The 26,073-nt window shown below is 49.3% G+C and overlaps 5 protein-coding genes across 10 annotated transcripts; 3 read left to right on the forward strand and 2 right to left on the reverse strand.

The window, feature by feature from the left end:
• Positions 1–3: 3 nt before the first annotated feature.
• On the reverse strand, positions 4–3,241 carry LOC120903866 (PRKCA-binding protein). Of its 3 annotated transcripts, none has more exons than XM_040313523.1 (6): positions 3,082–3,209; positions 2,424–2,617; positions 1,958–2,290; positions 1,480–1,591; positions 1,058–1,419; positions 4–995 (listed from the first exon to the last, which is right to left on the reverse strand). In XM_040313523.1, the coding sequence occupies exons 2-6, from the start codon at positions 2,498–2,500 to the stop codon at positions 71–73; spliced, it is 1,809 nt and encodes a 602-aa protein (XP_040169457.1). In that variant the 5' UTR covers positions 2,501–2,617; positions 3,082–3,209; the 3' UTR covers positions 4–70. The 3 variants fall into 3 exon arrangements, with proteins under 3 accessions (XP_040169457.1, XP_040169456.1, XP_040169458.1); XM_040313522.1 differs by having other exon boundaries at positions 2,424–2,665; positions 3,082–3,208; XM_040313524.1 differs by lacking the exons at positions 1,958–2,290; positions 2,424–2,617 and having other exon boundaries at positions 3,082–3,241.
• Positions 3,242–3,647: 406 nt separating this feature from the next.
• Positions 3,648–10,568, forward strand: LOC120905165 (WASH complex subunit 2). Its single transcript, XM_040315994.1, has 4 exons — positions 3,648–4,098; positions 4,834–4,926; positions 4,997–9,560; positions 9,633–10,568. Exons 1-4 carry the CDS (start codon positions 4,096–4,098, stop codon positions 9,770–9,772), a joined length of 4,800 nt encoding a protein of 1,599 aa, XP_040171928.1. The 5' UTR covers positions 3,648–4,095; the 3' UTR covers positions 9,773–10,568.
• A 49-nt stretch (positions 10,569–10,617) lies between these two features.
• LOC120905167 (tubulin gamma-1 chain-like) lies at positions 10,618–12,606 on the reverse strand. Its single transcript, XM_040315996.1, has 3 exons — positions 12,368–12,606; positions 12,082–12,284; positions 10,618–12,005 (listed from the first exon to the last, which is right to left on the reverse strand). The coding sequence occupies exons 1-3, from the start codon at positions 12,414–12,416 to the stop codon at positions 10,878–10,880; spliced, it is 1,380 nt and encodes a 459-aa protein (XP_040171930.1). The 5' UTR covers positions 12,417–12,606; the 3' UTR covers positions 10,618–10,877.
• A 188-nt stretch (positions 12,607–12,794) lies between these two features.
• LOC120905166 lies at positions 12,795–18,512 on the forward strand. Its single transcript, XM_040315995.1, has 6 exons — positions 12,795–14,241; positions 14,323–16,341; positions 16,423–16,714; positions 16,787–17,114; positions 17,184–17,338; positions 17,406–18,512. The coding sequence occupies exons 1-6, from the start codon at positions 13,500–13,502 to the stop codon at positions 17,752–17,754; spliced, it is 3,885 nt and encodes a 1,294-aa protein (XP_040171929.1). The 5' UTR covers positions 12,795–13,499; the 3' UTR covers positions 17,755–18,512.
• Positions 18,513–18,679: 167 nt separating this feature from the next.
• Positions 18,680–25,858, forward strand: LOC120902249 (sodium-coupled monocarboxylate transporter 1-like). Of its 4 annotated transcripts, XM_040310831.1 has the most exons (8): positions 18,680–18,906; positions 19,253–19,317; positions 22,198–22,798; positions 22,870–22,937; positions 23,019–23,173; positions 23,642–23,782; positions 23,860–24,838; positions 24,904–25,858. In XM_040310831.1, the coding sequence occupies exons 3-8, from the start codon at positions 22,198–22,200 to the stop codon at positions 24,919–24,921; spliced, it is 1,962 nt and encodes a 653-aa protein (XP_040166765.1). In that variant the 5' UTR covers positions 18,680–18,906; positions 19,253–19,317; the 3' UTR covers positions 24,922–25,858. The 4 variants fall into 4 exon arrangements, with proteins under 4 accessions (XP_040166765.1, XP_040166767.1, XP_040166764.1 ...); XM_040310833.1 differs by lacking the exon at positions 19,253–19,317; XM_040310830.1 differs by lacking the exons at positions 18,680–18,906; positions 19,253–19,317 and adding an exon at positions 19,524–19,709.
• Positions 25,859–26,073: the final 215 nt, after the last annotated feature.

Raw genomic sequence — 26,073 nt, forward strand, 5'->3', positions numbered from 1 at the left:
ATGTGTGTTTAATTTATACTGTTTTATTAAAATGATTCTGACCGGAAATGGGGGCGCAATCTCGATGATCTTATTTGAAAAGCTCAGGCACCAGCAGATCATCCATCAAATTATGACTAATGGGTTTGCTGCCAACGGATAGATCAATCCCCGCCAGTCCTAGCTCGTTCAGCAAATCGTGCTCCGAAGGACCGGCCGAAGTTCCTTTGTTCAGATCAATCTCCTCGAAGCCTCCCAACAGCTGTCCGCTAACATCGGTTCCGTTTGACTGCTCCAAATCGCCAGTAGTCTTCGCCTGTGCGGACTTTGCGGTTTCCACCTGTTCGATAGCTTCCTCCGCCTGCGGTATCTCCTCGTCCGTGTACTCTTCGGCCTGAAACTTGATTGCCGATTTGTATTGGAACGCACTTGCCTTCAGATCTACCTCGATCGGGAAGAGGTTCGGAATGCTTTCCAATCGCTCCACCGTCTCGGAGGCAAGCGTTGCCAGTCCCTCGATGAACTTTCGCAGCTGGCTGGCTAGATCTCTCGCATGCTTACACTCAAGCAGCTCGATCTTCTCCAGCACGTCACTCCGCAGTTTGGCGAACTTTAGTCGCGCCTCCTGCCGGCAGCGCAGTATCAGCCGATACTCGTAATTGCCCGTTTCAACGCGATACAGTGGCTCCTGTATTGCGGCATATCCATGCTCCTCGTCGTCCATCTCCTTGATCTTTAGACAGTAGGACAGATAGCTGAACTTTGCATCGGCGTACCGCTTCACGGTGAGCTTGGTGTCCGGGATGGCCTTGTGCAGATACGTGCCCATGTCGGCAAGGATTGGCTTCAACGTTTTGATCATCTTGATGCCGTCCTTCTCCATGTTGCGGTGCAGCTCACCGAAGATACGGAACGCCTCCGATGCACGTGGCTGTGGCTCCCGGACACTTATGGAAGCGAATATGTTTCCAAACGCTTGGTATGTCTGAAGAACATCGAAATGAGCCTTGAGCATCCTGTAACGAAAGAAGACGTAATGATCTCGTGTGTCTTTAAAGAAGCGTTTGTTGAAGTGTACCTTCGTGCGTGATCCACCAATCCCTTGTACATGGTTTCCGTTCGCTCAAGCTCTTGCAAACGCTTTACAAGTGAGTCGTTGCAGAGGATTGCCCTCGAGAGTCCCAGCGTGTCGGCTGTGCTACTGGACATCCTTTCGACCAGCCGATGCTTCATCTTTTTCAGTACAATGTCCAGTGTTTCTCCCTGCGTTGGGTCGGCGTGTAGCTTGTTGTAGTGTATCATCACCTCCTCCGTGGCGGACTGTATCATTTTGGCAACCTCAACCTTCGTTTTGCCCTTCACAGAGACACCATTCACGCCGAGCAGCTCATCGCCACTTTGCAGTGTTCCTTCGCGGGCTGCCGGGGTGCCATCAAATACCTGAACGAATTGAACAAGATTAATGGATGCGTAATTTGTGTGTCTATTTAAGCTACAAACCTGAACAATGTAAAGACATGGACAGAGCGGTGCACCACCGCCGATGCTGATGCCGATGAGATTGCTGGTGTCCTTTTTGATGACAACCGTACCAGAGCTGACGGTCATGCCCCTAGTGATGGATTAGTGAAACATTCGTTAATACATTCAGAAGATAGGTGAGGTAAGAGCTCTAGCCATGTTGGAGTAGAATAGCAAACAAAAGAGAGAAGCCCACATAAAAGCAACAAGCGATAAATACACTAAATATTTCACCAATTAAATTTAGACACTTTTTGGATAATCTTGCATATCCCTTCCCCAGGATATCCAATAGGATGTCGGTAGAATCACCTGCCAAAGCTACCCCCATATCACAATGTCTCACAACCCCGAGCATCGATGTATCCTTCCCAAGCACACACACACATACAAACACACGAGCACACGTACGGCACTAGTACAGCCACAAGCCAATACGACACACACACACACTTACAGGCGCTCCATCTCCTGGCGCTGGCATAGCATAATGATCTTGTTATCATCCACGCAACCGTCCGCGTACAGCACCGGATCCGGAAGATCGTCGTTCGACACGAACGCAATATCATCCATTCGTTTGCTGGCGGTTGATTCCTTCTCAGGCTTGGCGTCATCCTGTTCACTCGCTAGCTTCTTTGACTCCTTGCGTCGTTCCGTTTGAAATGGTCTGGGTCCACTTCGGGGAGACCCGATGACAATGAGGGCTGTGTCTTGGTCATCGCCGTTTGCCTTTTCCTCATCAACTACAACAGCGTTCGTTGGACGGATTGGGTTGCTGTCGAAGGTACTGAGGTACAATCGATCCGAAAGGTGGGAAGTCAATCACAAAACTCGTATTAACATTCAACGCCCTGCAAATGCTCTAAAGGTGTCTTTCTAAGGTTTCCCATCTTTGGGAAAGCATTCCCGTCGCTACTCACTTGTCCTCAGCGTGGTCAAACTGTAACAGTGAAGTGGTTTCTTCGCACCATAGCTCACTATCTTTGCTCGTATCCATCGTCCTTGCGTTTAAGCTTCTTTCTCTAACGAATCCCCACTATCGATGGTCGATAATTCGGAGGCACGGCTTTAAGAAGTGTGCTTCATTGACTTTAAGGTATCGAAAAAGGCGCACCTTGCAGAGGGATAAGGGGGCGTGTGGATAAGAAATCAATGAAACACACTTACACCAATGAAGAACAAGAAAAAACAGGCAAATGGAATATGCACACAACAATACACAAACATTACAAACACACGGGACAGATAACAGGGAGAGCATGCGTAAAATGCGGCTTCAGTACAGCTTTCCACCAGCGTCGTATGCAAACAAGTGAAACATATGTTTTTCGGTGATGCTTCGTGATGAGTTGGACGATTGGGTCTATGGGTCCATTAGAGCCCAGATTTTTAATTTTTATTCGAATGCAAACACTCACTCATGAGGATGGAATAAAAACATCAATATTTAAACAAACCAAAAAAACACCATTGGCCGTGTAACAACATTGAGCAAAAGTTTGCGATTAAATTAATTCCTTCACTATCGTCGGATGATAGGATGCAGATGGAACGTGCTCCGCTTAATGCTAAGCTTACATTTTATCCTCCTCGTAGAAGTAGTCATAGTCGCAGTCCTGCAACATGGTGGGAGTAGTATAATTCTTCGGCACCACTGAATGTAACGCGTAAAATGATATCTTTCTACGAACTAACAGACAACAGACTTGTTGGAATCGATTGCTTTTGATGCGTAGAATGCATCGGGACAGCGTGGGACATGCGCAGACTGTTTGAAATTGTGTGACATTTGAACTAGAGCACGTGGTTTATGGCAACTTTGATTTTTGTTTCGCTGATACGTAAAAGAAGAAGAAATCTGCTCAAATTGAACGCTTTCCTTTCCTTCTATTAAAATTATGTTCATAAAGAATGTGGCTTCTCGAGTTTTCTAGTCTATTTCTTAGTACCCCCTCAGCTGTAACGGTTACGCCATGCTGTTTTTGAATTCCGAAAACCTCTCAACCTGTCCGTATAAACGCGCTCTCTCGAGGCCAAAACCGGTTTTCGCGAGCTCGCCAACGCTCCCAATCGGTGCGATTGTCCCTCGCTGGCGACGTTTTTTGTAAGTAGTTGTGAGGGGTTTTTGACGTTTCGAGCGAGGGATGGCCGCCACAACTACACACAAACCTGACAGCACAACAAAGTGACCAATACGCGAAACGACAATACAAAATAGTGCCCTAAAATAACATTGTATTTTTGGAGTGAGCATTAAAACGATGAATATTAGCGGACGCTAGCAGCATTGCTCACCAAATTGTGCTGTAATTGGCTTTGGAAAGCTTGTTGCAGGAGTGTTATTCGTTGGTACAGGCGAGCGAAAGCTAGATGCATCGACCAGATCGAAGATAGCTCGTAATCGTAGGGCTCTGGCAACCTTTCAACTGCAGCCGAAATGGTTGTTCCCTGATAGTGCTGACGAAAACGGGGGGAAAGGTGGAAAACCATCGTGATCGTGCAAAATCGTGCTACAAATTAGCGGTGTGAAAGCAGTCCGGAAGGGGGCGATTAAATCCCTTCAAAATCGTCGCCCCAGTGCTAAAGCGCAAAATGGTACGAACAACATATCCCTTAAGGCAGACAGTGGGGAAGAAGCATTGTTCTTGCCTCTCATCCGCAGGCCCTAGCTCGTTCTTGTGATAAGAAACATTGACCGGGGTGTTTGTGTGCTTGATCTGCGTACACACTGCTTGAACGCCGACTGTGATTCATGCCTGTTCCAGCACCCCCCAAATCTCGGACCGACCCTGAGGCCCGATCGTTCACTGATATGTGGTTCCCATCGGTGGTGGGACTGTTTTCGTTGCCGACGATGTTCGTGCGATGGGTGTTAGCCGCTGCACGTCCGCTAATGCATTCAATCATTATCATTTAGAAAAGGCCGCGCGTCATCACCCCACCACCCGGATTGAGCGTTATGATGAGCTGAGTTGGTTTCGGCTTAATACCTATTTACTGCACACTTAACTAAACCCCCCGTGTGTGTGTGTGTCAGTGCTCCGCGGGGCAGGTCTATTTGCTTGGTGGACCGTGGAGGAAATTTTATGAAATGTTTTCTTTCTTGCTGCACTTCCACTTTTCTCCCGATGTATCTCAGGCGTTGATTTACGATATGATTTCGGCGAAATTTGCCTCACGACGAGGGGCGGCGGCCGGCGGGCACTCTCGAAAGTGGCGGAGTGGCTTTTAGTGGCCGTGTTGGGCCGAAAATGCATCTTAATTCGAGCGAGCGAGATCGCGTTCGCACAGATTCGCCTTCGATATAACGTTGTTTTCGTTTTATTGCAGGCACTCACACCGGACGAGCTGCGGCAGCGTATTGCGAGCTGGTCACTTGAATCGGACGGCCAACTGTTGCAGTACATGGTATCGATCGCGAAGGTAAGTTCAGTCGGCGGACGGAGAGTTTTGGCCATGTGTGTATCCTAATCGGTGCGGTATTTCGTTCTAGAACCTCGAGGATAAATGTAGCAAAACTCGGGACAACCTCAACAGCTTGATGCTGCAGGTGAACCAAACGGAAGTGAAGTTAGCTACCGCGACGAATCAGTTTTCCGCCGTGGAGCAGGTGAAGTTTGTTGAAAATCGTGTAGAAGAGGATGATGAGAGCTTCTACGGGCTGCGAAGACGCCGGCAGCAGGTAGACGAGCCCCGGAAGGACACGCAACAGGGAGACGGTGACGAGCGGACGATGGATGATCTGATTCAGCTGGCCGTTGAACGATCGATAGAAGGCATGTATAAATCATACGAAAAGGTCACCCTCCAGCTGACGGACAGTGAGTCGAGCGACGACGATGACCTACCCACCAGCACACGGTTAACGGACCCGGCGGAATTGACCGCCGGCAAGGCAACGGTAATGCGAGCCGTACCAAAGTATTCCTTCATCGAGCGACCCTTGCCGCACGTGATCGGGTCGAAGGAGTGGCAAAATAAGTGGCACGTGGGGCTGATTGATTCTGAGGACGAGTCGAGCTCGGATCGGAAAGAGGAGTACTCCGAATCACCGAGCGAAACGGACGATGGTGGAATGTTTCCATCTCAACCGAACAGTAAAAACCATACACCGTCGGAATCGGAAAGCTCCATCTGGGGTGCGGAAGGTCGCAAGCGAGCCCCCTCGATGGATCCCAGCGTTACCGGGGACGACGGTTCGTCTGTGTATTCGTACGCGAGCTCATCGAAGGTGCCCCGTCCGTTGCCAGTGGTGGCAGCACGTGGAATTTCATCGGAGGGCGCGAGACTGAAACCACCCAGCCTGTTCCCGGAGGAACCACCCGAGGAGGATGTACGGCGCAGAGGGGAACGTGGGCTGTTCGATGACTCGCCGGAAGAGGATGAACCGACGCCGATGCCTACACCTCAGCCACGTCAAGCGGTGCCGACAATGAATGATACAACGAAATCGTTCTTCAAAGGCAATGCGCAACAACCTGCACGTAAGATAGTGAACCTGTTCGACGATGAACCTCCGGAACCGTTGCCAGACAGTTTGTCAGTACCGGAGCAGAAGAAAACGATCAATCTCTTTATCGAAAGTGAGGACGACGAGGAGCAGGTAAAAGAGAATGTGCGTAATAACAACGTAACTCCGTCAACCGAGAAGCGACGTGTAGAGGAAGTGACTGCGAAACAGTCCCTGAAACCGGCCGGACCTGCCCTCACGAATCCAAGGGCAATGACAAAGCTGGTGGACGAGCTGAACAATAATTTCCGAAGGCAACAAGAACAGCCTGCGCCGGAAAAGACGAAGCCCGTGCCAGAAGACAACAGTCGCGCTCGCTCCTCAGTGACGAATATTTTCGACGATGAGCCTCCTATCGACGACTTCGACCGGCTGTTTATTGCAGCGAACCCGACCGCCAAACCGGCCGCTCGGCAGACCATTCTGCCCCAGCCATCCGCGAGGGTTGAGAAGGAGAAAAAGCCGATAAATCTCTTCGCGGAAGACGACGAGGACGATTATGATGGAATTGTGGTGGGCAGTAATGAAACGCGGCCACAGAAATCCCCCAGCCAGGGAAGCTACATCAGTCCTGGCAGGAGCATGCTCCCGAAACCCGCCGAACGGTTGCCTACGGTGAAGAAAAAATCCATCTTTGATGAATCAGATTCCGAGGAGGGCACAAATGATGCAGATTCCGATCTGTTCGGAAGTACCACCAAAAAGGCACCCACGGTGATGCCACCAGTCCAAATACCAAAAGCTGCACCAAAAGTGACTAAATCCATTTTCAGCGATAGTTCCGAGGCGGAAGACGACGACGATGAGGCACTGTTTGGGAAGTCGTCCAGCATTTTGAAGAATAAATTGGACGCGTTGAAAAAGAGCGGTGGTGCGGCGGGACGGCAGGAAGTTGGTGCGACCAGCAAACCGGAGAGTAAACCTGCTAGTAAAAGCAAATCACTGTTTGATGAGGATTCGGAGGAGGATGCACAGGACGTTAAAAAGGATGATGATCTGTTTGGAAGTGTTTCGAAGCCAGCGGCACCGTTAGCATTGGATAAGAAGACAGTGAAGCCGGCCCCAAAAGTGTCTTTATTCGACGATGAGCCTCCATCGGACGATGATGATGCACTCTTTGGACAAAGTAGAAGGAAAGTTGAAACTCAACCGAGCAGTGCAGAAGCAACTCAAAAGGAAGGAATTTCATCGAATGCGTCTCAATCGGGAGGATCTATCGCCACCAACAATAGTATTGTGGATCTTTTCACTAAAACTGAGCCAAGTGCGAGTGTTCCAAAGCAGTCGCTTAATAATTCGGAACAACTCAATTCTCAACCGGCCGTTAAAGAAACCCCCGTTGAATCGAATAATAGTATTCGAAGTTTGATATTGAAGAAATCCATCTTCAACTCGGACTCGGAAAGCGAGGAAGATGATTCTATCTTTGGCGCAGTAGTCAAAAGTTCGGAAAAACCAAACGTTTCAACGGCGGAACCCAAAGTTAGTGCCGAAATAGAGAATAGTGAGTTGAACCACGCTAAAGAAACCACGCCACGTGAAACGTACGATGATGCATCGACGATCGAAGAGAAGCAATCGATCGAACAGGAGGCAAGAGTCGTGGAGGAACCCAAATCGAATGTCAACGAAAACGGAGATAACAGCATCGCTCAAAATACTCTAGAATCTGTGAACCATGTGGACAAGAATGAATCTAGCTCAATCCAAAACCTCTTGCGTGCTCCGGTAGATGTCCCTGTCCAAATTCCTGTTGATCCCAAAACATCCATTTTTGATAATCCAACGTCTGAGAATGAAGCGGACCACGGCAGTGGAGATATCATAACTCACCAGAAAAGCAAACTGACTCCGAAATCTAAAGCAAGTGAAGAAAATAATAGTTTTGTACCAACTTTAGAACCATCGGCCAACGACAATGTTCTCCAGGAGGATGATGCACCATTGCCTACCGCTAAGGCCGAGGAAACATCGGATACATCAGAAACTCCTCACACAAAACTACCCGAGCCAGATGAAGGAACTCTCTCAGATGAAACGCCAAATGGCATGATGATAGCGAACGACATTGATTACTATTTGCATACGAACGAACCTTCGAAAGAGGGTAGCGAGAAGCTTTCTTCAATAGCAACACCAGCAATGGACCGACCGCCAGCACCTGATACACCTCCTGCAGCAAAGTCTGAACCAAAAAGTGCCTTAAATTTCAGCCCCATCGGTCTGTTCGATGATGTTCCACCGCCGGACGATGGCGACGAGACGGATGATGTGACGCACCCGAAACAATCCGCATCCGTGGAGTCAACGTTGCCACCGATCCTGGATGAAGCATCTTCCTATTCGCAAGAATCGCAGTCACTCGACTTCATACCGAGCGGATCGGCTGGCGGTAATCGATCGCGATATCTGTTTGACGATGAACCTCCGCCGGACGAGGCAGATGATAGCAGTGCAAATCCCAGCTTTGCTAAACCGTCTGCCTTTAAGGTGGGCAGCGCAGTGGTGAAAGGACTTTTTGATAACCCAGCACCCGCCTCGCTACCTCCAATGGTGGAGGATAGTCGGTCAGAATCCAGCAAACCCATCCGCCCAAAGGTTAACAAGTTGAACGCAAAATTGGCCATTAACGTGGCGGCATTGTTGCCCGGTGCGAGACGACCGATGCCAGCGAGCAGCTCACCCGAAAAGCAGCTCGCCTCCACGGTCACGTCTGTTTCGAAAGACACGCCCGAAACTACAGCAAAACCAGCTCAATCCGAAGAGACTCCGAATAGTGGAAAACTGACAGGCTTGAATAAGGGCAGAGCAAGAATTCCTACCAAACGGAAGCCTCCCTCACGGCAAACTCTTCGCGCGGGATCTTTGGGATCCTCGCTGCAGAGTTCCGTCAGTGAGGAAGAACGTAACGAAAAAGATCCTCCCCAATCTTCAGCAGCAGATGATCGCATCGTGGTCGGGTCTGAAGGGAAGGTAGAACACGTCGAAGCAGTCCTTCCTCCACAAGAAAGTTTCCCACCAGCTAACCACTCAACTGTGAGCTCAAAGGTGGAGATAAAACGCACCGAAGATCCCTTTGTCGATCGTTTGAGTGCAAGTGTACGAAATCCGTCGAAACGGGTGGTGCTACCGGATGGGAATGATGGCGATAAACCGTCAGTGACTGCTACGGTCAAGAAGACAACTGTAAAGCCATCGAACACATCTCTTTTTGGTGATAGCGACGGTGAGGGTGATGATGATGATTTTTTCAGTACGCTACCCACGAAAGTAGTTGTGATTAAGAAGGAAGCAACGAAGCGGGCAGCGCAACCGAAGCCCGTTGGTAGCAAGAGTATTTTCGGTTCGGACGACGAGGACGAAGCTGACGGAGGGGAAGATGATCTATTCGGCACGAAGAAATCATCGATTGCCGGACAGCTGAAGGCAAAGGTTCTGGATGTGTCCACGTCGCAGGCTGCTGGAGCAAGAAAGGAAAAGAAAGGTCTGTTCGATGATGACGATGACGATGGGGACGATGATGATGATATTTTTGGCAGTAAAAGCAGTAAGTATTATCTTTAGCAGTCGTTTACAATGAACACACTTTTCTTATCTTGCACTATGAATATTCCACTAGAAACCATCTCGAAAGTTAACAGCCATCAGCATCAAGCGAATCCGGTCGGAAGATCGTCTCTGTCAACGGTAACCAAACCGATGACAACTACCACTAGCCCAGCTGATGATCCTTTGGCCGATTTGCTGGCCGATTCATGAACCAGGGCGGCAGATGCACGGCAGGCAGAAGGTAGAGGATTATGAATCCTTTGACACCAGCGCGCTGCTGTCTTGTGCTTATGCAATTGATAAAACCACATTTCACAAAAGGGAAATCACGAACAAACAGCAGAAAGAGGGTTATAAAAAGCATGTCCGCTCGGGAACACACTGTTGATCGTTGTTAAATGTTGCCGTGCTGCTGCTGGTGTTATCTAGTCATTTAAAGAAATTTGAGTTCTACGAGCAATAAGTATTCCGTTTTATTCAGCCTGTACGTTTTCGGTTCTGTATTCGTTTCGTTTTGCTGATTTGCTTTCAAGTAATCGTTAATCCACACATTCCATTTACTGCATATGCTTTGCCTTATTACATAGAGTGTTATCTTTCATGCGGAATACATATCGAATCGCAACCGTTGAACGTGGGCCCGAGCAGCATGGTCGATATTAAAGGAGAATGTATTAGCAAAATTGAGATGTAGATGCGAAACAACAAGTATTGCAATGAGCGCGTTATTTAGGTTTATATGATTTTGTTGTTTCATACGCGTGCGTGCGTGCGTGCGTGTTTTCTGTTTCCTTAAAAAAACGATTTGTCTCAGATTGTGTATTGATTTCGTTCTTCAACAGCTCAGCTATAGCACGTTACAAGGTGTGGCAGAACAGGGGGAAGAGCAATTGTTAACCAAATTTTATTGTTTAGAGCACGGAACATGAAACATGCAAACGTGTGCATACAAACATGAAACAGAATAAGTAGAATAAATTAATTATCCATATTACGCAAAAACAAAGCTGGGAGAAAATGGTCAGTGAAAAAGCAAAGATTCGAACCCGTCCGGCTAGTGTAGTGTGTTACCAATGGTGTGATTTATTGGCACAAATACTTATACATGTTACTCGTTCGCTCACTCACGCTCACACTCTGTGTCTCGATTCTCAAATATGTAGATTCTTCATTTCCTCTCTAGAGAGCCTGGTTTCCTCCATTTCCGCCTATCTAACGTTAGCTATGCGATTCTATTAATACCCTTCTCCGCGCCACACGCCATCATCTAGTAACGATATAATTAAAAACCTTCCTTGTAAGCAATGTAGTAATCTTACGGATTCGTGCCGGCACCGCCATTTGCACGGTTCGCATGCCAGCTCAGATAGTTCTCCTTGGTGGCTACCTCGTACTCCTGCACGAGCGCATCCACCACATCGCGCGCTTCGTCCATCTCGCTCAGATCGTCCTTGAATTTGTCCTCCCGCTTGAACTGGTCCAGGAAGGCGCCTCGCTTGCGCAGCTTGTCGTACTGGCCGAGGGCCCGCTCGAACAGCGAGCAGATGCTGGTGTGATTGGCCAACATTAGCCCCGTCACCCGGTGACTGCTCTGCACGTACGGGCTGCTGCGTGACAGGGCCACCTGAATGCTGGCCGGACCCCATGGTATGAACTGGGCCAGCTTCCGTTCCCGGATTCGCTGAATCGATTGGTGCACCTGGGACGGGTTCACCTCACCCTGGATGATGTTCAGTATCGAGATGTACCGATGGTGGTTGGTTTTGTCCGGCCCGGTCGATACCATCATGTTCTTCGGCTGCAGCAAGCGCCGCATCACGTCCAGCACGGTCGTCTTCTGCACCGACTGTGTGTCCGATTCGGTCGCGAGCGGTGTGTAGCCGGTCATGAGGAAGTGAAGCTGCGAAGTCGGAATCAGTGGGGCAATCAGCTCGATCAGATTGTTGTTCATGTACGATGGGTAGCGAAGGGTGGTCGTGCTGACGGACATGATGGTGGAAACGAGCGTGTTGATCTGGGCGAAGCTGGGGTTATCCAGATGAAGCCAATCCGTCGCGATACGGTTCAGTGCGGTATTGTCCAGCACGACCACGCAGTCCGCACAGCTGGTCAGCCGACGAAGGGTCAGTAGACTGTTGTACGGCTGCACCACAACGTCGCTGATTTCGTCCTGGTTCGGAAACACACTGTACGTCTGGATGAGCTTCTTGGGGAAGTGATCCGACAGCCGCTCCATGATGTACGAGCCCATGCCAGAGCCGGTACCACCCGCGATCGAGTGACACAGGACGAATCCCTCCAGACTGTCGCTTCCATCCGCTTCCCGGTCGATGATGTCAAACACTTCCTCGTGCAGCTTTTCGCCCTGACTAAACCCGGAAGCCCAGTTATTACCCGCACCGCCTCCGTCTTTGGATAGGTAAATGTTTTCCGGATTGTACAGCTAGACGTGGGTAGAAGGAAAACGAAGGACGTTAAAATACCTCCATAAAACCGGTCTCAATGTTCGTCCTCTTTACCTTGGCGTACGGTGAGGCCATGATCGAATGAATTACGCGCGGTTCCAAATCCAGCAGAACCGCCCGGGGAATGTAGTGGTCATCGTCCGCCTGGTAGAAAAACACATCCTTCCGGTCGATGCCATCGCTGGCAAATTCGCGCAACATTCCCGACGGTGAGATTCCATGCTCGAGACAAAGGCGTTTCCAAAATTCGAACCCAACTAAAAAACAAAAGAACGATACGCGCAATACGGCATTAGCGCTCCGTCACGACGCCACACGGGCCCCATTAGCCGGTACTTACTCTGGTTGCCGCACTGGCCCAGCTGGAGCGTGATGATACCTCTGGGCATCCTGGGGCTGCGATTCTACCGTTCGACGGCTTGCCACTCAAGCCTGCCAATGGGAAATGGTTCGTTTTTCACGCAACCGAGACGCTCGCTCGGTAGGAACGGTGATGAAAACAAGAAAAAATGCGCTAAATTCCGACGGCCTTCTGTTTGTGTATGAGGAGCTTTCAAAAATCGTACCGTTTGACAGGTCGCTTTTGGCTCGCAAACGTGCCCAAGGTGCTTAGAGAGTGCGTGCGAGCTGCAGCTGTACGTACCTTGGTGCGCATTTGCTTTGACAAATTAGAAGAGCGAGACAACGCTATGGTGGTATGGCGAACGTTTCGGTGGGCCAGAAAGAGTGCGCTAGTGTTGCACCCTTCCGAGAAAAAGTTGTGGAGATGAAAGAAGAACAAGAAGAACAGGAGGAACGATGAAAAGAGTGACTTTTCTCAACAAACAGTGAACGAAATTGGCTGCCTCTATTCAAACAAAACAGTAATTAAATAACATCCGATGGAATGAATTTTCAGTGGTTAACTTTTACTTAAATCAGCCGCCGCACTGCAGTCCCATTGTGGATGCATGCATGTGTGTGTGCGTGTGTAGGTGGAACAGTGGCGAAAAAGAATGCTGACGACCAGACCAGACCTGTGTTAAAGGTGGCTTGTTGTGTGTTTTTCTCTTTGTGAATTCGTTTATTTTTGGTAACTACGCGATAGTGGAAAATGGTGTAATTAAATTGTAGTGCGCTCGGCAGTAGACGACGGCAAGTGATCGGTGAACCCTTTCGCGCATCATTTGATAAGAATTGTGTGGTTGCCTGTGCTGTGTTGCCGTGTTCGGTGTGGGACAAAAGTGAAGCGAAGACGCATCATCCACATCCATACAAGTCCTTGCCGTGTTGGAGCGCCCCGCGAAAAGGTTGGAAAATTATCCCCAAACAGACTTCCGGTAATTGCGTTAACGTTGTAGGAAAAGTGCTTTGGGATTGGTCTGGTTAACCCTTTGAAGCGCGTGTACACCCAGACACCACGGTGTCGAATTAGATTCGGTGGCACACCGGAAAGAGTACCAACCCAAGCAGTGTCTGGCGTGTGTCGGTGCATGCGTGTATGTGTGTGCGAATTGTGCAATTTGTGTGCCAGGTTCTGCTGGGGTTGCATCTGGGTGGACGAGCACACACCTATCGTTTGCATACACTTCACTGTAATTGACAATAAGTGTAACAATTGTGGAAAGACGTTCGCTGTTGTATTGAAACTACCCGATAGCGGTTCCATTATCAGCGCGTCCATGCATTCAATCAACTTGGAAAAGTACGAAGGCGAAGGTGAATTGGCGAAATCGACGCGAAGCAACCCGTCGCCGGTGGATTGTATCGACGAGGAGGACGACGTACAGCTGTCCCAGCGGGTGGAAGAGCAGGGGGAGGAGCAGGAGCGGGAGGAAACGGATGAAAATGATAACAGCAGCAGGAGTCAAAAAATCATCGCCCCCACTATCACGATGAGACCGACCACTTTGGAGCGCCTGTTCGATGGGACGGGACGCATGCCGGAGCGAAGCGAATCGCTTAACAACGAGCCAGGGGCATTTGCTTTGCTGAAAGATCAAATGAAGCTAGAATCCGTCACCGCGGCTATGGCCCCAAGCGGGCCGCAACCGTGCAGCAATATTATCCTCCATCGAACGTACAACAAAAAACCCTCCCAGACCGTTGTTGCCGGCGGGGAGAGTGTGGAGGACGACAGCTGCAGGTGCTTGTCACCGGCAATGCATCCGGTGGTTAGCCTGGAGGACATTCGTGTGCGCATCGGGCTGCCGGAGCTGGTCCGGGCGGGCAGCTGTAAGTTGGAGTTTGCAAGAAAACTTTTGCCGCGATAGAGAAACTAACTTGTTGTCTGTTTTCCTCTCTTTTTCGTTTCAGTAAGCCGAGCAGACGGCACTGCAGGCCGTCCTAACAATGTACAGTCCTGCATCATCCGCCGTTCGTTCCATAAGGATGGTGGTGTAGCTCCCGGCATTGCAAAGATTAGTCTGGAGCAGGAATCGTCCCATTCGGACGGTGGCAAGGAAGCAAGCAATCGCCGTATTAGCTATTCCTACGCCAAAAAGGATCACTTTGTCGCTCAGCCGACTGTACTGTTGCGAAGATGCGACACGACAGCAGCGCAGAAACCTGCCACAGAACGTATGGATGTGTGTGAGGAGGAGCCAGTTGGGACGAACAATGCAGACGAAGCGGTGGAGGCGAGCTCGATGGCCAATTCGTTCGGGGACGATGACAGCTCCGACTGGTCGAAACATCTGTCCACCCAGCACAGTTTGTCGCACCGGAGGAAACTTTCCGCCGACGGAGGGCAGCAGCCGCAGCAGACGAACGCGCTCAGCGAGTTCGATTTAATGCTGCAAAAGATCAACCAAAGTGTACCGCCCATGTCGCACCTGGACCGCATCGACCAGTGGCGTGTGACGGCGGAAGACCTGCTCCACTCAATCCCCACGAAGGCACAGATCGAAACGAGCTCGTCGTCCTGTGCCAAGCGGCCGCACTATTACGATGCCGACGAGGGTTCAAGCGATGAAGACTCGGACCCGCTCGAGGATGATGCCGCCGGAGCAGCAGCAGCGGCAGCTGGCGATGGGCCGTGCACTAGTGCGGGATTGCTAAGAAGCGTGAAGAAAAGGCGCACGATCAACGATGTGCCACCGCTAGACTCTCCAAACTCGGCCATTGCCAATCCGATGTCGGTCGCGCTAAAGCTGCGTAATGACGACGAGGACGAGGTGGTGGACACTAATGGCTTGGATTTTCGGAAAAGTCAAGTTAATCCGGAAATCGATAAGGTAGGTGGCACCGTGAACGGATCGAACATTCGCATTTTGACGCGCAAAAACTACTACAAACTACCGACCCGATACCGAGCGGACGCGGACCAGGTACAGGAAGGGGCGGACCGTGGGGACGAAGCTGGTAACACGTGTGCCGGCTTGAAGACGACCGATGGTCGCTATAAAGCCAACCCGTACGCGTATCTGCTGAGCAGGGATGAGGAAGAGCGGGACAAGTTCTTGCAGTATCTTCGCATCAGCCCAGTGTTTCGGACGGAGGAGCAGGCCCTGTCCGGGCATCGGGCCGGTGTGCAGGTGGAAAAACGCAATGGCATGCTTACCGCCGAAGGAACCGCCACTAGCGTCACGCCCGTTGTAAATTCGGCGAAAGCAAAGGCAAATTCTCGACCGAAAGCGACGCAACACAAGCGGAAGCCAGCGTCCAAGCACAGGGCTCATCCGACGATCATTGCCAGCAGTGGGTTGCGTGGTGTAAGGCGCCTCGTCCTCACCAGCTCGCTGCGCAGTGGCAAGGTAATACGGTACAGAAACGGTTACACGAACCTACGCTCGGTGGCAAAATCTTCGCGACCAGAACGCAAGAAGGTGCACGGTGCAGAGTCAATCGAAAAGAAGCAACAGCAGCGGCAGCCATCGCCAAAAGTGGTTGATAAACCGGACAAACAACCTTCACCCGGGGAGGTGAAGCAATCTTCAAACGCATCTTCCCCGTCCTCATCCACCCCTGTGATGGCAAAGAAGGCCAAAAGCTCAACGCAACGGCCCCGCTGCTCGGTGGACAGTGCGGTCAGCAGCTCGACCAGCGCCGAAATGCACGAACAAGTAGTGAAGCGTTCCAAGGAATGCCAAACGATCGAATCGATTCCGCCCGGACAGCCGCCGGCACCGGTAGCCATCGTGAACGAAGGCAAGCGCATGCGAAACCCGCTGAACCGTGCCGATGGGGAGGTGTTGCACCTTTTCCTGCTGGGCGAACAGCTGGTGGTGGTGCAGAAGGAGGTCGTCAGCTTCTGGCGATACTCGCGGTTGAGTGTGTTCCTTGGCGTCAAGCAGGAATGGCAACGAGTCGCTCAAATTCGACGCTGGAATCGTGGTATGTAGGAAGGGACAGTGTGATCGTTCGTGGCTTGATTGAACATGTTATGAACCTTTTCCTTTTTTTCTCGCTTTACAGATACTGAGGTGGATGTACAGAATGCCTCTCGAATCGTGTTCAACAAACAAGATCCCATCTATCTGGAACCGAGGGCTAGAAACTTGAGCGAAGATAAGGCACGCGCCTGTCCGCTGGTGTCGATCTACGTGAACGCTTACTTTCTAGACATGGTATCCGTCGGCAAGGTGGCAAAGGTTAGTGAAGGCAATGTATCAATTGCTGCCAGCGACGACATTGGAGAGGAAAATGAAGACGAGGAGTATGAAGAGCAGTTGCGTTTAAAATCGTTCCAATTGGACACGGTTAAGAGGTATGAAGCTGGCAATATAAATGTTTTTTTACCTTTTGTAAACTGTGGTTTGATTTGTTTGTCATTTTGCAGTTCACTGGAGGATATCCGGTTCATGCCGTTGCCAAACTCGCGCGATTTTCTCGTCTGCTGGCATGAGCACGTGTCGGTGCTAGAATCGAGGACCGGACTGTGCAAGTACAGCCTCACGCCGGACATACAAACGTTGGCCTGCATTCGTGAGTTTATGACCGTGAAGCAGAAGCTAAACGCACTGAAGTGTATCAATGATAAGAAGCTGATCGGGTTAGGTGACACGTCCGTGCATATTTGGTGTTACGAGAGCGGGTTCATTCTGCACACGGTTGACTTGAAGCTGGAGCTAGGTTTGATCGTGTGTTGTTTCCTTCACATTGAAGAGGTGAGTTGCTGGGAGAGAGTAAGGTAAGAAAGAGTGGAGGAGTAACTGGGGTGTTTCCGTTCTTTCAAGAATAACGACAACACGCTCATGATGTGGCAAATGCACCAGTCAGAAGATCCTGCGTCCAGCTGTAACCGAAAGGTGGTGAAAGTGATCGCCCTCAACCTGTACAAAGCGACATGGTACATAGCGCATAGCTATGATATAGCACTGGCATCCTTGAGGTAAACTAATCGTTTCGGTTGTTCGTGCATTGCATTAAAGTATTCTACTATCGCTTCAATTCCACAGTATTACAAGTGAAAGTCAACAGTGGGCACTGGACGATAATCATGCCGGCCATCGGCACTGTCTGACGTTCGACAGTGGCGAACTGTTGACGCTCAGTCTCAACGATCCGACCGTTTGCTGGACAAACCATCCGCGATTGGAGAAGGATCTGCAGCGGGCCGACAAAGGCTCGCTCCACATCTACAGCCGTCTGCGCAGCAATGACGGCGGGATCGACCTGTACCGTCCGCGGGAACGCATACTGAACGGTGGCCATTGGAACGGTGGGCGTGATTTGGTGTTTTTGAGCGATCAGCTGCTGACGGTGAAAACGATCGATGAGTACATGCAGGAGGAGAGCAAACGGTAGGCTGACGACGACTAAGAGGCTGCTGCTTTTCGGGGCAAAAAAGCATACAGGTTAATGTTTTGGTTCAAAAGTTCGTAATTTGAAACCCGGCTATTAGTTAGAACGCTACTTCTGCAACAACAACAAAAGCCCCCTTGTCAGTGCTGCATAGCTTTTGTGAATTATTTATGTGCTATGTACACACTGTTTCCACTGTTGCTTATGTATAGATGAAGAGGCACTAATGAAGTGTTTAGTGGTTTGGAATTATTTGATGTAAATTCGTGTGCGAATGTGTGTGTGTGTGCGTACGGTGCGTTTGTCAACGCGCGATGAATGGAATGGTATGTTCCAAATAGTATTTATTTATCACGTTCCTTTTGAATTCTTCCGGCCGTTGTTTCGTCCGCAATCCGGAAGCATGCCGCTGTCATATGATTTGAGTGCAGCAAAGTGTGTGATCTGTTTGAAACAAGTATGCTTCATTGTGTACATAGTGTAATATGTACAGCGCACGTTGTCGCTTATTACGAGACAAACCTGATGGTGAGATAGGAGGACGAATTCTTTAATGAAGGGGAATGGAAGAGAAAAAGAAGTTTGCCACTGAACTGAAGTGCTGTATGCGAAAAAACAGGAAACAAATAGGTAAAGGTGTTGCAAGCCTTAAGATCTCGCTTATGAATTAGAGCGCAATGCGTTCCGGTGAGTGTTTTTTTGTGTGCACGAGACGCGACTACAATAAAGTATATTTTAATTAATGAATTTACATGAACAAACGGTACAAAGCGTGTCGACCACTTCAAATTGACGAAAGAAATTAATTAGTCCATTTGTTACTGTAGAAGATATTTAAATACGATCGCGTTTACTTGTATCGTTTATGTCCATACCCGTCCCATAGTGGCTGTGACGTCATCGAGAAATGTCAAAACAGAGGTTTGTTTGTTGTGATTGGCGCGCACGTCCAACAGTTCGCATTTGTTCGGCTCACAGTCATGGAAATTGCTCGTGTATTAGAATTCTAGTGTTTTAGGCAACAAATAGGACAGCACAACGATCCAAAGGTCGACGGAAGAAGTCATTTTGAATCTTCTTTGGGGGTACGGCTTCAGTGTGAACCACCTCCTTAGTATCCCAGCTCCCAGCCAATGGTGCCACATCATAGCAGCTGTAAGTTTGGGAGATTGGGAAAGTATCGTTTAGTTTGCGTATTCGTGGATGATTCTGCGTTGGCAGTACTGTTTCCACAAGTGTCCAAGTATATTGTGTGTTTGAAATTCTAATTCGCATGGGCGGAATGGCTTGGAAGGCAAGAAAAGGGCAATAGGGGCAGTGGTTACTGCGCGATGAATGAATTGCATAATGCCAGGAATTTGGCTAGTAATGGGGTGAGATTGCCAGTAAACAAACCATGGCGCAGTGTGATTCGCCCGATGAGTGATTTTATTTTCAGTAAAATAGTATTACACTAAAAACGATACCAAAATGTCTAATAGTTTGTAAACTTTCATTCTAGGAAACACACCGCGCAGCTGAACCATCCCTCGTTTCTCCATCCCCGAGCGCCAGTGTGTGCGAGAGGTAGTACACAACTCCATTCATTCATTCATTCATTTGCTGTAAGCATAAGGCATGTAGGGCGTCAGGCTCCCGATGCGGTGGTGGTGGCGCAACGTGCACGCAACCGTGGTGGTCGCGAAGAAACCGACCTGTACACACCACTACCACCAGAGCACGTGGCGAAGCGGTTGGCTGCTCACAACACCGCTCGTACGGGACCGCGATCGATGCCCGCGTATAGTGCTGATTGTGCTACCGAGCCAGCCAGTACGCTTAGCGCGCGAGCTAGCGAGAACAAAACGCGTGTGCCGGGTAGCCCGTTGTAATACGCGAGCATCGTGAACCACTTCTACCACCACCGCGGGGAAGGTCGCTCGCGTTTTTTTTGCTTATCGCTTTCGGTGGTGCTCAAGGTAGTGTACTTTCGCAGAAGCGGTCAGTGTGCCTCACGGACAGGAGAGCACCGTAGAATTGAACCGTAACGTTATCTCACCCGGAAAAGCGGGTTCGTTCGCTCGGCTGGGCGTCCTTGAGGGTGTGCGGAATCGGTGCATCTAATTAAAGGAAAGCACAGACAAGCAAGACACGCGCTGCGTCGATAGTTTGATAGGTGGTGGGGCATGTTTATTCGATTAATGGGGGAGTGTAAATGCACTTCCGCCAAGTGCTTCTCGCTCGAAGCGCATTCTTATCGTTCCTGGCCGGGCTTAACGGTGAAAGTTCGCTGTAGAGGGATACAAGTGGATACATCGACGGGCGTCATGGCCAGGCCTAGTGTCGCAGGTGTGATATCGCGTGATATCGGAATATTGCAACAAAAAGAGCAGCAGACGATGAGTCGCTCCCTTTGATCGTATCGTTATCGAGCAGCGTGAGGCAGCGTGGAATGTAATAGATTTTACCGTTATGGTTGTTTTTTGTTGCTATTACGATTATCTCGTAATCAAGCTCTGGTGACGGTGAGGTGCTGATGAGTGTTTTATCCATTCGAGTGCGTCACACAGCGAGGTTGAATATTGTGATAAGTTTGAACAATCCTCTGTGCAGGAACGAATGTGAATGGATTCGTTTGTGTGCCCTTGAACAGTGTTATTGATCAGAAGGGAAGGACTGTTGTTACATTGTGGCTAAATAGTGCGCTTACTGCCGTTCGAAGTGATCGTTTTCTTTTTGCATATGCATCGTCACCGTTGTGACATTATTCGCCCGCAAGCGTTACGATCCGTTCTCAACCATTCGCTCTAAATATACCTTTTTGGTTAGGCGGAGCATCGTAAACACAGCAGCGCAAAACAACCGCCAATGGGATGTAACACACCGTTCGAAAATCGAAGACACAAATTGAAAAAAAGGGAACGTAATGAAACCGCGGCAACCTTCACTTCAGTTCAGCGTTGACCCCGTGACGGAATCAATGCATGCGTAACCGCACAAGACGTTTTGCGGGTTCGCTTTGTGCTTGCAGGCGAATGCAGGCCAACAACGACGACGACGACGGCGACGGCTCTATGAGTATGCCACGAGCAGCAACAAAACCACCGGCCGCTGGTGTGCTCGAAAATCGAAGAAAGAGTCGTTTGTTTACCGACAGTCTGTTTGTATGCTCGCACTCTAATTGTGACCGTCTAAACAACGCGTTGAGCTTTCCCCCCTTTCAACCTTTTGCGAAGGTTCTCATGTCTGTGATAATGGGTCGCCCAGTGCGAAAGTAAACAAGTTTAGCTCGTCCACCATTTAAAAGAAGAGCGCATTGAGAGAGAGGGGAGTCGAGAAAACAAACAATCAATCTCGACATCACGCGAATGTAACGTCACACACATCACAATAATAATAACGCAACGCTAATAGAAACACGCGAACACGCGCCTCCCGAGGTTGCGCCTGTCCGCGGTCCAAAGTCCAAACGTGCCCTCAAAAACCTCTCCTCCGGTTCCTCCGGCTGAGCGTGGTCGAGCCCGCCCTATTCAACTTTTTTTTTGCTAGTTTACAGAGAACCGGTTGCAGGGGTTTATGTAAATTAGACGTTAAAAATAGATTGATATCATTTGCAAACTTCAACATGAAATGAATATTTCCGCAGTAGGGGAAAACAACCCACAGGTCTTCTAATAAATCATACCGAATTGAGCAGGAGATGAGAGCCTCTGGATGCTTCTGGAAAGCTTTCATATCCATAAATTAAATACCGGTGCAGGCCGGGTGACGCTCACATAGTGCAAACAAACCCGACCGACGATCGTCCCCTCTACAAACATGTGCCAGAACTGTGGTACGCAATTAGACGGCAATCGTCTCGCTAATTGCTGCCGTGTACTCGTGAGCCGGCATGAGAGGGTCTTTGTGTGATGCTTTTTACGTCAATCCTGGTACATTCGATTGAAGTTCGATGAGATGTAGTACAGCAGCCCATCTTTTCTGATCATATTTCTATATGTGATTGTCCCCCGGAAGCGGTACTGGTACTGATGGTATAATTTGTCCAGTCACTCCTAACCCTCCTCTGACATCAATAAGGGGGGCCCTGGCTCTGTGATGATGATTCTTTATCACAAGTCCCACTGAGCGTGGTTCCATTTTTTTATGACCGTTTTACACCGACTGTCCGTTATCGCATGTGTGTATGTCTACATGGTGGTGCAGGGGGTCAAAGTCTCAGTTTACGTTTCTGAAAATGTAGACGTGCGCCTGATTCGTCGTACCGTATCGTGCCGTCCAGTGCGCCAAAGCATTAAATCCATATAACGCCTTGTCGATTGTCAACACGAGCGTGATAAGAGCAACCTTTTGTGGGAGGAAATGGTGTCCGAAAAGATGTCACCAGCGAATGACCGATATCGCATTTATTAGTCATCGATTGAAAGGAATGAAAGTAATGTACATAACTCTTTTTCTACGTTGCAGATGGCGTCCGGGAGAAGTACACTGGCGGAAAGCCTCCGAGAGCTGTACCAGTTCAGCGTGGTCGACTACTGCATGTTTGGTGCGATGCTGATCCTTTCCGCTGCCTGCGGGATCTACTTTGGGTTCTTCAAGCGGAACAAGGGCGGTGATTCGGAGACGCCGGAAAGCAGCAGCAGTGACGATGAGAGTGCCCACCGTACGGTGACGGTGGCGAGCGGGAGTAAGCGCACCAAAACCACGTTCGGTTCCTCAACGATGGATGAGTACTTGCTCGGATCACGCAAGTTAAAAGCATTCCCAGTGGCGATGAGTCTTGTGGCGGGATACATATCAGGGGTAACGATACTGGGAACTCCGGCGGAGATTTACAACTTCGGCACGCAGTACTGGTTGATCGTGATTCCCATTCTGCTGATGGGTGTTGCGGTGTGTACGGTTTACTTGCCCGTGTTTTGCTCGCTAAAGTTAAACTCTTCGTACGAATATTTGGAGCTGCGGTTCAGTTCGTCGGTTCGATCGATAGCGTCAGTGATGTTTGTCATAGACGAGCTGCTTTTCCTACCGATGATCATCTATGTGCCAGCGTTAGCTTTCAATCAAGGTAAGTTCCCTTTGGCAAATCCATCGTCAGGAAAGAATCCCTTACTAATTGTTTTATTTTTGTGTTTTTAGTAACCGGCTTCAATCTGTACGTGATCGGTGCGATCGTGTGCGTAGTTTGTATATTTTACACATTACTGGTAAGTGTGCTCGAAATCGAGTCGATCGATCAGTCCGATTGTATAAATATTAATGTTTTTAATTTGTCGTAATTATTCCAGGGAGGCATCAAAGCGGTGGTATTTACCGATGCGTGGCAAGTGGTCGTAATGTTCATCTCGGTGGTAGTTGTCGTAATTATCGGAACGATCGCAATCGGCGGCCCTGATGTCATCTGGGACCGGTCGGTAGAAGGTGGCCGGATAGACTTCTTCAAGTAAGACAATATTCTACAATTAAGAGAGTTTGGACTCGCGACCCAGTATACATGCATGAAGCAGTACATTGCCCTCCTTTACTGCTACTATTGGGGTTATATTACCCTCCACACGGTGACGATAAGATACGTTAGCATCGGTGTATAACTAGTACAGTTTCCTTTTTTATCAACGTGTTAAATGTTCCTGTTTTGCTGGCAAACAATGTGACACAGCACCCTACGGCTGCTTACAACAGCTACAGTGCAAAGTACATTGGGAAACGCTTTATTGCCTGGAATACATTTTTCAGCCTCTCGCTCCGTCGCTCTCTCGCGGTTCTCCTTTATAATTTATGATCGTACCTGCGTGCGATAGGATTTATTTGTGTGGAGATTTTAGACTAATTATACAGCCCTTTCATTAGGTGCTACGATCAATCACTTGTGCTAATTAATCAATGTTATCTTTAATTCCCTTCCCAACAGCTTTAATCCCTCGATGTACGAGCGACAAACGTTCTGGGCGGTGCTGATCGGTGGCTTCTTCTACTGGACCTCGTTCAACTCCGTCAATCAAACGATGGTACAGCGCTACATGTCCCTACCGAATCTGAAGAAAGCAAAGCTGTAAGTGACGTTTATCATATCATGTTTGCTGTTACTATGTGCTAACTGTTAACACCGTTGTTTGTGACATTCTACAGCTCCATCGCCATGTTTACCGTAGGAATGGGTGTGTTTGTGTCGGTGTGCTGCTACGCGGGGCTGCTGCTGTATGGCAAGTACTTCGAATGCGACCCGACCACCGTTGGGCTGGTGACGACGGACGATCAGCTGTTTCCGCACTACGTGATGGAATCGGTGGGCAAGCTGAAGGGCATCCCGGGCCTGTTCATTGCCGGCGTGTTTGGAGCCGCGCTTAGCTCCCTTTCCGTGGTGCTAAACTCTACCTCCGCCGTCCTGCTGGAGGACATACTGAAAGGGCTGTTCCGGGTAAACCCATCCCCTTTCGTCGCGAACGTGTTCGTGCGGGGGAGTGTGGTAGTGCTCGGGCTGGCCGCTATGGGCTGTTTGTTCATCATCGAAAAGCTGGGCGGTATCTTGAGCGTAGCGACATCGCTATCTGCCATTGCTGCCGGCACTACGTGCGGCATCTTCACGCTGGGCATGTTGGTACCGTGGAGCAACACCAAGGGCGCCCTGTTCGGTGGTGTGTCCGGTGCGCTTCTGTCCGGGTGGGTGTCGCTTGGCAGCCAATTTGCCGGGGCGGCGGGTGAGATCGTCCCACACAAGCTGCCCGTCTCGATTGACGGCTGCATCGAAGATCTGGTCACCAACGTTACGATGGTGAATCCTGTCTATCCGGATGAGAGTGGAGTGTTTCCGCTGTACCGGTTGTCTTACCATTGGATCACACCGATCGGTGTAACAACAGTGCTGATCGTCGGAACGATCGTATCGTTCCTCACGGGACCACGCGATCTGCGGCACATCGATCCGGAACTGATCTCGCCCGTCATCCATCGGTTTCTACCCCAAGAATCGTTCGGCAACTTTGGAACGGCAAGCAAAAACTGTGGTGCAGCGGCGCCGGTGATATTTTGTGAAGAAATGCAACCTCACACGAACATTGCGTCGTCTTCCGGTACACCGTACGGCACAGCGGTGGAACGCAATGGACAGGTATGTATTGCAAAATCCAGAAGAGGGAAAGTCAAGTCTCTTATTGGCATTGTTTCCTTCAACAGGTAACGAAATCTCGATGATGAAGCTACTGATGATAACTGAAAAACGAACTTAACGCATATCCCGTGGAGAATCCCTGCATCGGGAAGTCGGGGACCTAAGCGGCAGCACCGTGCCAAATTCGATAGTCATCAACTCTGGATCTGATCCACCGCTAACACTAAGACACCTTTGTGTGTGCGAGAGAGAACAGGAGAGCGAACGATAGAGGTTATTGAAAAATGCGCAAAGACAAACGACGTACGTAGTTTAGGTAGTAAAGGCGGGACCGAGGGCGCCCGGGCAGCCATTCCAGAAGTAGTAGTTCACTTTTGGCTCTTAGTAAGACTGTGTACAAAACAATCGAGTGTCTACTTGACTTCCTTACTTAAAGTGGGGTGTGTGTGTTTGTGGGTGTTAGGGGTTGACGGCCAGTACGGTTTAAAGAGCAGCCAGTTCGATATTGTACGGTAAATTGTGTTTTTGGTTTGTTTTGCTTTAGGTTTTGTAAGATTTACGTGATTGTACGCGTAAGCGTGTGAGGGTATGGGTCAGCAAGCTTGCAACCACCTCTTCCACGACCACCACCATCCCCAATACCCTCCCCCTACCTCCCACCATATCGTTACACGATCTGTGATAGACCATGGTGCAAAAAAACGCGGTGCAAAAGAAGTGGATCCAGTCGGACACGGACTGGAGAAGTTGTTTTGTTTTTCTTTTTCTCTTGTTGTTTGTTGTGTGGTGGTTATTGATTGAAAGGAAGTTTTGATTGCAACTGGAAGGAGGGTGAAGTTATGTATTGTAAAAGCCAATGTGCTTAGTTTGGGAAGTGAGTTCAAAGACGAATGCTTAAAACAGGTTGATAGGTGTATGTAATGAATGTAGTAAAAATAAAGCAGATGTATAAATACGACACGGTGTGGAGACTGTTTTATGAAGAAATAAATAATGAGAAGAGAGGTCATAAAACATTTATTGATTGTTCTATCCTTCTTGGTAATACAAATGATATCACACACTACAACAAAATAGAGCTCGCAACAGGTAATTACAAATTCTGTAACAAACGCGCTTCTATCGACTTGCAAAACCGCGGGAAGACAAAATGAACCTGTGTTCATGTGTTCACGAGTGTTCATGAGCAATTTCTTCGCGGTTCCATGTGCTCGGTTGGAAGGCATGCCGCATGC

The sequence above is a fragment of the Anopheles arabiensis genome, chromosome 3, assembly GCF_016920715.1.
Source record: "Anopheles arabiensis isolate DONGOLA chromosome 3, AaraD3, whole genome shotgun sequence".
Classification (NCBI taxonomy): domain Eukaryota; kingdom Metazoa; phylum Arthropoda; class Insecta; order Diptera; family Culicidae; genus Anopheles; species Anopheles arabiensis.

Excerpts from the sequence above, each read along its gene's own strand:
- LOC120903866 (XM_040313523.1), bottom strand. The coding sequence starts at position 2,500 with ATGGATACGAGCAAAGATAGTGAGCTATGGTGCGAAGAAACCACTTCA. Across the intron at positions 2,291-2,423 it reads TTTGACCACGCTGAGGACAA|TACCTTCGACAGCAACCCAA; the intron begins GTGAGTAGCGAC and ends ATTGTACCTCAG. Across the intron at positions 1,420-1,479 it reads CATGTCTTTACATTGTTCAG|GTATTTGATGGCACCCCGGC; the intron begins GTTTGTAGCTTA and ends CAATTCGTTCAG.
- LOC120905165 (XM_040315994.1), top strand. Across the intron at positions 4,927-4,996 it reads ACATGGTATCGATCGCGAAG|AACCTCGAGGATAAATGTAG; the intron begins GTAAGTTCAGTC and ends ATTTCGTTCTAG. Across the intron at positions 9,561-9,632 it reads TATTTTTGGCAGTAAAAGCA|AAACCATCTCGAAAGTTAAC; the intron begins GTAAGTATTATC and ends ATATTCCACTAG.
- LOC120905167 (XM_040315996.1), bottom strand. The coding sequence starts at position 12,416 with ATGCCCAGAGGTATCATCACGCTCCAGCTGGGCCAGTGCGGCAACCAG. Across the intron at positions 12,285-12,367 it reads GGGCCAGTGCGGCAACCAGA|TTGGGTTCGAATTTTGGAAA; the intron begins GTAAGTACCGGC and ends TTTGTTTTTTAG. Across the intron at positions 12,006-12,081 it reads TGGCCTCACCGTACGCCAAG|CTGTACAATCCGGAAAACAT; the intron begins GTAAAGAGGACG and ends ACCCACGTCTAG.
- LOC120905166 (XM_040315995.1), top strand. The coding sequence starts at position 13,500 with ATGCGTGTATGTGTGTGCGAATTGTGCAATTTGTGTGCCAGGTTCTGC. Across the intron at positions 16,342-16,422 it reads AATTCGACGCTGGAATCGTG|ATACTGAGGTGGATGTACAG; the intron begins GTATGTAGGAAG and ends CTCGCTTTACAG. Across the intron at positions 17,339-17,405 it reads ATAGCACTGGCATCCTTGAG|TATTACAAGTGAAAGTCAAC; the intron begins GTAAACTAATCG and ends TCAATTCCACAG.
- LOC120902249 (XM_040310831.1), top strand. The coding sequence starts at position 22,198 with ATGGCGTCCGGGAGAAGTACACTGGCGGAAAGCCTCCGAGAGCTGTAC. Across the intron at positions 22,799-22,869 it reads AGCGTTAGCTTTCAATCAAG|TAACCGGCTTCAATCTGTAC; the intron begins GTAAGTTCCCTT and ends TTGTGTTTTTAG. Across the intron at positions 23,174-23,641 it reads GGCCGGATAGACTTCTTCAA|CTTTAATCCCTCGATGTACG; the intron begins GTAAGACAATAT and ends CCTTCCCAACAG.